This window comes from Antennarius striatus, chromosome 4, assembly GCF_040054535.1.
Source record: "Antennarius striatus isolate MH-2024 chromosome 4, ASM4005453v1, whole genome shotgun sequence".
In the NCBI taxonomy this organism is placed as follows: Eukaryota; Metazoa; Chordata; class Actinopteri; order Lophiiformes; family Antennariidae; genus Antennarius; species Antennarius striatus.
This window is the reverse complement of record NC_090779.1, coordinates 21,637,551-21,646,902: the sequence shown is the minus strand read 5'-3', so window position 1 is coordinate 21,646,902 and position 9,352 is coordinate 21,637,551. Positions and strand designations below refer to the sequence as shown.

The window sequence follows — 9,352 nt, the reverse complement described above, 5'->3', positions numbered from 1 at the left end:
ATTGAGAATACTAGTGCTTCTCTGGTGTACACATGTGCACTGCAAATGTCAAGTGTTTGGACACTTGTGTTCCTGAGTTGTTGTATTTGCTAGTGTTTGCAGCACATGTATTACTTTACAGTAGTTGTGTTATTAAATACAACCCATTAGAAAACAATGTTTGCTTTGAAAGCACAAGTATTGAATAATGATAATATATTTATTATTCTTACCTTTATAAATCACATTTTCTCTTATTAGACTTTGGTACAGTCTTATGAATGGCTTCCATTCAGTGTCTGGTACTCCTATTGACATACTGTAGCTGACCGTCTGCGCGCATGCGCACTAGTGTAGCTGTCAATTCGAAACCAAGCGAGGGAAACCGGACCGGAGTCCTGCTGCAGCTGTAAGTTTTCGTTTTTATCTTCCAGTCTATTCACACTTCCATCTTTGGACACGACTGTATTTAACTAAGACGTTCCTTGTTTTAACTTCGCTCGAAATGCTGTTCATTGATTGAAGACGCTTGTTTGAAGACGCCAAGACGCTCCGTTGTGCTTTTGTATGTGGAAACAAGACATTTTGATTTGCATTACTTATTGGCACAATCGTGTAGCACCTAAAACAGCGTTTGTAACATTTTAGAAATCTGTAGTTTGCAACAGAAAATTCGGCTTATCCCAAATAACGCTGTGTGTCGGTGTTCACGTTTCTTATCTCTAAATATTGATAATTTCCATTGACCGAGGGTAAATAAAAAATTAAAATATTATTGTTAGTAATGTGCAGTATTATGTATTAGCAAGTCAGCCGATTTAATCAGTAGGGTCTGTTTATTTATGAGATACGGAACGGTATCTTCCGTCATTTGAAGATCTTTACAGAGAATCAATAAAACGTAAAACTGATTGATTTTTAGAGGGAGTTCATCTGACGTCACATACAACGAAATAATCGCAAATAAGTCCCAGGCTAGGCTTTTTTTTGTTTTTTTTTGTTCACAAACTTACTAAAACAGTGTGAAGAATGAGTTTGAAGTGTTTTCTTTCCCAGTTGCCACTGAATAATGATAATATTTTTTGCTAACGCTGGCTAAAGTTGGCTGCTAGGCTAACTAGCTCTGCTGCAGATAGCGCTATCTGGAGAAAAACACATTTGCACATTTATATATAGCCAGTATTGATGTCAGCAGTAATTGTTAATGCAGTTGTAATTCACCACAATTTAAAGTTGGTTTTAAAATCAGATTTTTTTTTGCACATCACTTCATCTTTGTACGTGACGCACGTCTGACGAAACAGATTCATGGTGACGTCACATTAACAAAGAAGAACATCATCAGTAAAGTCGTGATAATCACGTCTGTTCGCACTCGTGTGCTCCGTCGGTATTTCATTCATTTATTGCAGTATTTACCTTTTTATCTATTCAATTACTAACCTCATGTTATTCAGTTGTTGTTTTTTTCGATCCTCCGTTTTTAGTGTTTTAAACTTTCCTTCTACACACTAGTAGTTGTCTGGCATGTCTTTATTTATCGTGCATAAATATGTGGTGTTCCAGTTTTATTGTGTACATGTACTTATTATTAGTTCTTGTCCCTAAGGTCAACTTCTCGCCATGCCTGTCCGAGTGATGTCAGAGGGGGCGGGGTCAAACAGTCACCTACCAACACACCTGACCAAGATTCCCATCTCTCTCATCAACACCAGCACTGACTGCTCCGACAAAATGGTCAAGGTGAGGATTTCCCTGACAGACTATGACTTCATAATGAACTCAATAGGAAACAGTTTCCTAAAGTTTAGAGATAAATGCATTTTACTTTGTCATAAATGAAATATTTAATATTTTCTAGGGAATGGTGGTGCATAAAGGTCCACTGGTGTCGTTAATGACTGATAATTGCATCCTGAAAACTGTCATCAAAGGTAAATGTCAAAACGGTGTGTGTTTGTTCCCCCCTCTTGTAGTTTTTAAGAGCAGAGGAGTGTTTCATGCTCACATTTTAGATCCTCCGTCCTTTCCTCTCACTTTAAAATCGATGTTCCGCGTTCATCTGTTTTGCAGAAGAAGACAGTCAACAGAACACACCGTCCATTAACATGGTCATAATGGGAGACCTGGCAAAGCACTTCAATCAAGCTGTCAGTCAGGGAGTAAGTTGTCTGTCATCAGATCTATAATTTTGACAGAAACATCATTAAATAGTGAATTGTAATTCAAAATAAACATCCATGTGTTTAGGAGTACTTCTGACTGCCGTTCCTGGAAGTTTTTTTATAACATTTCTGGAAAATCTTAAACCTTTTAAAAAGTTAGTGTTTGGGAAACTTTAAGTTTTTAAATCCTGTATTTGGTGTATTTGAGTGATTATTCCCCTCGTATTGTTTCATTTTACCTTTTCTTCCCACAGGACAAGCGAAATTTGATTAGTTTTAAAATGAAGCAGAAAAGTGAAAAAAAGATATATTTTCATGTTTTCTTCTACATTGATCTCACTTGATGGAGATGGTGCTACTTCTGTGAAGAAGGGCGACTATTTTCGTATTTCTGTACTCTCAAATTCAATGACAGTCTTCTCTACTTATTGCTGTTTCTGTTCGTTTCACTGGTAGGATGTGATGATGGTCTCTGGCTTCACTGTGGGTAAATCTCCCACCGTTCATAAAGACAAGTTCCACCCCTTCAACCTGCTGCTGTCAGGAGACGACGCCTGCATTTATGTGCGGACCTTTAGAAAGCTAACTAGCACACACTTATTGTACATTGTGTGTGTGTGTGTGTGTGTGTGTGTGTGTGTGTGTGTGTGTGTGTGTGTGTGTGTGTGTGTGTGTGTGTGTGTGTGTGTGTGTGTGTGTGCGTGCGTGCTTGTCTATACGTGCGTGCGGGTGTGTGTGTGTGTGTGTGTGAAGTCAGTCTACAAACAAAACAGTGTATGAACATGAGATCTGTGTTCTGTCAACTGTAAATCACCTCTGACCTCTGTGTCAGGAAATAAGAGCAGCATTGTTCCTGGAGATGTTTGGCTGTGATCAGTGTCATTTTTAACTGGATTAAAGATACAGTAGGTGATGCAGAATGAAAAAATTGATCGCAGGGAGACATGAAAACAAAATTTTGACTATATCAAATAACAATGTATGTTTTTAAACTTGAATTCTATTGCTCGCCTATACATACAATTTCCGAAGGCTAGTTCCTGCTATCACGTTCATCCCCTTTTCTGTATCCCCATGGATGTAATGTCATTATTTCCTTCACTAAATGGTGTCTGTAATGTCTTCTCTTTGCTGTTGGTTAGGTGTTCCGCCAGCGACCTCCTCCTGACCCCGGATCCTCGCTGACTGTGAAGAGGAGCTACGACATCTCCACCGAGGTCAGGCTCTCCACTGTCTGCAGCTGCTTTTGACATTTTTTCATCATTTTAACTTTTTAAATTGTTATTTCTTCATTTTTTGTGGCATTATGAATGTTGTCATGTCATAGGATTTTGTCAAAGCCTGTTCATTTGAACCCTTTATTACAATTTATTACTATTGCTTTCCTTCTTGTGTCCAGCAAGGGGCGACTCTTTTGTTTTCAAATAATTCTGCTTTTCATAAACCAATAAGAAAGTTTACCAACTTCTCACATGAGCTGGCAAAACATCTCTTTACCGCCGTTGTTCCTTTCAGGTTTCCAGGGAAACGAAGGCACCTAAATACACTTACGTACGATTGGCTGACCTGAAGCCTAAAGTGGTGGTCAATGTGTACGGAGTGGTGGTTTTCTTTAAGCAGCCATTCAAGACCTGCGGTACAGGTCCGTTTAGAACCACACCACACCAAACAAACATTAGCACGCTAAATTGTTCTCTTTTTATTTGTCCTCATGCAATTGTGCTAATTTTAGCAGATGTAATTGTTAGCATCATATTCTAATACATTATCAGGGTAATCTCTATCAGTGAAATATTCAAAACCTGATCTATTCCGTCTTGTCACAGACTACTGCACCAGCCTGAAGATTATAGATCAGTCCAACCAAATGATCTGCTGCACCATCTTCCGGGAGAAGCTGGAGGACCACCCAGAAATCTTTCAGAAGGGAGACATCATCCGGATGCACAGAGTCAAGGTCCAGACTCTTAGCAATGTCTTTTTTTTTTTTACCCCAATCAAAATGCGTCTTTCATCAGTTTTAGGCAACGACCTAAAACAAATGTTATTTTATTTCATATTTCCCTGCCTAGACTCATTCCTTTAAAGAGTCCATCACACTGATCAACACCTACGGTTTCTCTGTGGTGACATTTGATGGGGAGGTGGGAGAAGTCGTGGCGCCCAGGACCTCCAGCCGATCCTTCCACTTTGACCAGGAGGACCGGCGCATCGTAGAGGAACTGAGATCCTGGGCCACCAAGCAGGGAATTGTCTCCACAGTTCCCAAAATCCCCTTGTCCGCTGTTCAACCAAATGTTTTCTTTGACCTGACTTGCCAGCTACTGGCCAAAGCTCCCATGGACTCCACCTGCACTCTGCTGAGGGTGAGACCACGAAGAATAGAAGATGAGATTAGGAGTCTAAAATAAAATGAACTGTCTTCACTGTTTTTCTGTTGTTTTACAGGTGTGGGATGGAACCAGGTGTCCTCACAGTCTAGTCAGGGTGATAGTTGAGCGAGATGACATTGAGGGACCGGTGTCCTTCTCTCCAGAAAGAGAGAGGCTCATCGCTAACATCCTCATCTTCGACAACCACGTGGACTTTGCCAAACAGCTAAAGGTCAGAACTCGCTGTCAGACAATACTGTCAACTAACTGACCTCAACCTAGACGCGAACATATAGTGTCATTAAAGAGTTTGGATACATTCTTATGTTATTTTTTCTTGTTTTTTTAAAACTGGCACTGTAAAATTTACTTTGCTTTTTTTTCTAAAAACTAAATGTGTGCTGTTTGTGTGCTCTACCCATCTCCTCTTTCTTGATGCTTGTCTGCACCCCTCCTCTCCAGCCTGGGGACTTCTTGAGGATCTATAACATCCGAGCGATCCCAGATTCCAGTAAGGTGCCTGGGCTCATTGCTGCCCCATCAGGGGGGGTTGAAACCCTGTCTTTCCACCTGCATGGAGGGACGTCTTATGGCAGGGGGATCCGGGTTCTTCCAGAAAGTAGCCGAGACGTTCAGAGCCTGAAGAGGTACAGCAAGGAAAAATGTGGCAGATGTAGACCTGACTCTTCCACTCGCTGTTTCATCCTCTGCTGTGTGATTGGACCACAGAAGACCGAAGCGCTGTTGGTGCAGACATGTGTGCCGTCAGCTGCTGTAGATTTATTTAAACATTTAAATGTTGACGTGTTGGGTTTAGAGAAGAATTTTTTAAAATTTATTTATGTTTCAACAGAAAAAATTCCTGGTCCAGTCCAATTTATTCACTTTAATTATGTGTGTCTGTGTGTGTTGTCATATGTCTCGTTAAACATTTTTTTTCACGTTCATGTCTGCAGAGCTTTTCAGGCCTTACTAGAGAACGACGACCTGAACGACTCAACGATGTTGGAGATCAGGAGCACTCCGCCGGAGTATCCACGAGGTATGAAATGGTGTCTCCATTGACTTAATGTTCCAGTATCCAGGAAGGCCGACGTTTCACTAGATGAAAAATGTGAACATCCTAGTGGGGACAGAACGGACAAATTGACTGAAGCTGCAGGAATCTGCCTCCTTTAGTGGACCTTCTGAAGGCCCATGCTTCACTGGGATATAACCATGTTATAATCGTATATAATAATTATATAATCAAATCTAATCATATAATCTTTACGCTTTTATCGACTTACTGCCCTTTAGGTTCAGACCCAGTTTTAATAATAGTAAAACTCCTCTGGTCAGATAGTTGCAGCTGTGTAAAGAAAAAAGGCCAGAGTTGATGTACTTGTCCTACATTTGTTGTAGAACCCACTCAAGATAATTTAAAAATACACACACACACACACACACACACACACGAATGCACGCACATATATATTTGTTCCACCATGGTAATGCATTTCAGCTACCAAGGCCTTCATCAGGAGACAGAAACATTGTTGAGTTGAAACCCTGAAGGGTGTCATTCTTATCATGACAGTAAATACAGCCAAAAGAACTCCCTCAGGTGTTCTTTTTATTCTGAACCACCTCTCAACCAGTTTTAATGATCTATTTCTATGCTTGTGTATCTGTTCCAGTCACCCATCGTTTCTCTGGTTCTGATGTAGGTGCTAAAGACGTGGAGAGCAGAACAGGTAGGAAACACTGCAGCCTAATCCACAGTCAGTCAGGGTTCGATTCTCTGCGAGAAAGTCAGAAACTTGTTCCCATCCGCTTTTACACTCAAACATTTTGGGTATTGACATATGGACCCCCGTCCACCCAGACACACTCACTCACTCGCACACACACACACACACACACACACACACACACACACACACACACACACACACACGATACTGCCTCTTTGACTGATTGTGCTGATCTCTTTCTGTCTGCATCAGAGAGACTCTGTCATCACGACACACAACTGGTGACGCTCTCGGAGCTGAAACGGTCTGATCCGGGTCGGGTTCACCACGTCAGAGTCCAGCTCAGATCCTACGAGCCCCTCAGACTCCACCAGACTCTGAAACTCTATTGCAGCAAGTGTTTGTCCATGTGAGGTGGAACTTTCTGTTAAAAGATGTCATGATCTGCTGTGTCTCTGCTCAGTCAAGTGTTTGTTAGTATTATATCAAATGAGACCTTTAGGGACTCGTACAGATTAGAATTCAAGGCTGTCAGTGTGCATTGTTTGGTTTTAAAGTGTTCTGCTGAAGATTTTTACCTGGCTCTTCATCATGATCTCAGGCAGGATGTCCCAGATGATGAACTGGTGGCGGGGATCTTCAATGAGGGGTCCAGGGATTCCAGACGCTGCATTCCCCCACTGTGGATGCGCTCGGGGCGAGTCAGCATCCCCACAGGTTCCCTGGGGTCCTGGAAGGGAGACCTAAGTGTTCATCTGCCCAGAACCCTCTTGTGTGAGGCCAAAAACAAAACCCTCCTCTTCGTCAAGGGTGAGGAATTTAAAGGAGACATGTTTTCATGTCCATGTTTCATGTTTCTGTCAATCAAAGCGTTTTCATAAAATGAGACACTTGATGGTGAGATTCTGCTCTTTTAAAGGTTCCAGTCTGGAGGAAACGTGTCGACTAGCATCCAACTACAAGAACATTATCCCTGTGAGGTCATCAGGAGGTCACATGACTCTGCATGACCTGTCTGCACCTTTCCTCTTCAGAGGCAGGAAGAGATATTACGGGTCAGAGACGACGTTCACACCAGATTACAGTCAGACTCAGTTTTAGCTTCTAAAAGTTGCTGGAATCTACAAATTGTTTTCTTTGTGATCCGTTCGACATAAACGACTTCGCTTCACTTCAACTCTCTTGACAAACATTCAAAATGATGGTCAATGTCTTTTTAGTGGTGAATGAAATGGTTCCTACCCTACTGTAACACAGTAAGGCTGATTGGGTGAATAACACCGTCAGTCTGTTCCTGTTTCCTCCGGATGTTCTGTGGCTATGGACCTGAACCGACTCCTCTGTGTGGTTCAGGTGTCGGCGTTGCTCTAAGGCTGCGGTGAGGGATCCGTGTACTGCAGGAGGGCAGCAGATCGATGTGAAGATCATTGCAGAGGGTGAGAGAGAGTTGGGTTTGACCTGGAAATGAAGAACAGATGTGTCACACTACTCAGATGTTGTTGTTGTGCAGTATTGTCTTCTGCTCTGAAAAGCACATCTGATGTATTTAGATGTGGTAATTTGTGGTTAATAACAAAAAATGAACTCAAAATCTATGGTCGGTGCGCAACTTCCTCTGAAATAAATGGGAGTTGATTTCCGGTTGCCTGGTTCGTCAGCCCTGGGGGTTCAGCTCTTGCAGTTTGTCCTGCTGATGAAGCTTGAGCTGCAGGATGCCACCGACACGCTGGAAGTCTTCCTGTGGAAAGATGCTGTGAGTTTACGATTACGTTCCATTTCTTTCTACCGTGTGTTTGTGATGTGTGTTGAGGCAATAAATAAACACACAACACTATCATTCCGCCAGCAGCTGTGAGATTGCTGGTTTTCTGTCTGTCATCAGGAGTTGTTCTTCAAAGTGTCAGCAGAGGAGGCAGCAGCCAATCAGGAGGCTCAGAACAGCGTTCGCCAGACGATGGACTCCCTCTGTCCACCAGGGGGCAGCACCGGTACAACAGTCAAACTCATTAAAACACTTATTAAAATGTAAAACTCTAGTTCAGCGGGCAGCTTCACTGTTACTGAAATGATCATAATTTAGATTGATTACTTATTCCTTCCTTCATGTTCATTAGGAATCCGAACTGTCTTGTTATCAAAAATCCTTAATCTTCATTGCAGAAGAAATGGTTGTTTTATCTTCGTATACCTTTATTTTTATTGTATAGAATTTGAATGATTTCATATTAGTCCGTCTAAAATTCAGATTGTTGTTTGTCTACAGTAAAAAGACTTTGATGCTACTAAAGATGTCAAATTTCAACTAAAAACAATCTGTATTTTGAACTATCAGGTCCAGTCAGCAGGCACAATTTAAAGCCTGCTTTCTCTGGTTGCTATGGAAACATGATAATGGTTGTGTGTCCTCAGGTGGTCGTCCATGGCTCGATTTGTGCCTGTCGACGTACCGTGGAGAGGATGATGAAGGAAATCACCGAACCTGCTATCAGATCTGCCACACCGCCATCATCCAACCCCCCTCCTCACAGTCTGACCCCAGCCCAGCAGGTCAAAGGTCGTCACTGCAAAATGTTTGAACTTTTCACGCCTTTCCCGGTTTGTCTTGGATTTATTGTGTTAAATTGAATAAATGTTCATATTGCAGAAAGGTGTAAAGTTGTTTGCTGACATCTAATTTTTTACTGTCTGGTTTTTCAAAATAAAAGACATTGTTTTTCATGTGGTTGTTAATTTTTTAGCAGCTTCATACAGAATCCGACATTTGTTCCAGACAGGTTGTGATTCTTGTTCAAGGGTTACAAATGTTGGTGTAAATGCTTCAGACTTTGTTCCATCTGTTGAAAATAAAAGTATTTTTTTGTTTGTTTTGTTGATTTTTGCTTTTAATAACAGTTGATGGAATGAATTCAGATAAGAGTAATTTATGTACTGTAAATGTACTTTATTAATCCCTCTTGGTGGAATTATTTTTCCACTCGTGTTTTTCTATATACAGTATATTTTTGACATGCATATATGTGTGTACAGGCCCCTGAAACACACACACACACACACACACACACAAGGGGCCCATAGACATGCGCTATACAGTGAAAGGTAG

At 41.4% G+C, this 9,352-nt stretch overlaps 1 protein-coding gene and 1 long non-coding RNA gene across 5 annotated transcripts; one reads left to right on the top strand and one right to left on the bottom strand.

Annotated features, from left to right (window-relative positions):
* Positions 1-341: 341 nt before the first annotated feature.
* pot1 (protection of telomeres 1 homolog) lies at positions 342-8,970 on the top strand. Of its 3 annotated transcripts, none has more exons than XM_068313012.1 (20): positions 342-388; positions 1,589-1,722; positions 1,841-1,913; positions 2,053-2,141; positions 2,601-2,708; positions 3,287-3,361; positions 3,660-3,786; positions 3,971-4,101; positions 4,217-4,510; positions 4,593-4,748; positions 4,979-5,163; positions 5,473-5,558; positions 6,226-6,252; positions 6,505-6,661; positions 6,854-7,062; positions 7,172-7,307; positions 7,606-7,688; positions 7,911-8,005; positions 8,135-8,240; positions 8,662-8,970. In XM_068313012.1, exons 2-20 carry the CDS (start codon positions 1,603-1,605, stop codon positions 8,826-8,828), a joined length of 2,424 nt encoding a protein of 807 aa, XP_068169113.1. In that variant the 5' UTR covers positions 342-388; positions 1,589-1,602; the 3' UTR covers positions 8,829-8,970. The 3 variants fall into 3 exon arrangements, with proteins under 3 accessions (XP_068169113.1, XP_068169112.1, XP_068169114.1); XM_068313011.1 differs by having other exon boundaries at positions 6,196-6,252; XM_068313013.1 differs by lacking the exon at positions 8,662-8,970 and having other exon boundaries at positions 6,196-6,252; positions 8,102-8,241.
* On the bottom strand, positions 5,017-7,745 carry LOC137593911 (uncharacterized). 2 transcript variants are annotated; one of them, XR_011035191.1, is made up of 4 exons: positions 7,495-7,745; positions 6,831-6,982; positions 5,490-5,639; positions 5,017-5,155 (listed from the first exon to the last, which is right to left on the bottom strand). It is a non-coding gene; the product is annotated as an uncharacterized lncRNA (long non-coding RNA). The 2 variants fall into 2 exon arrangements; XR_011035192.1 differs by having other exon boundaries at positions 5,119-5,257.
* Positions 8,971-9,352: the final 382 nt, after the last annotated feature.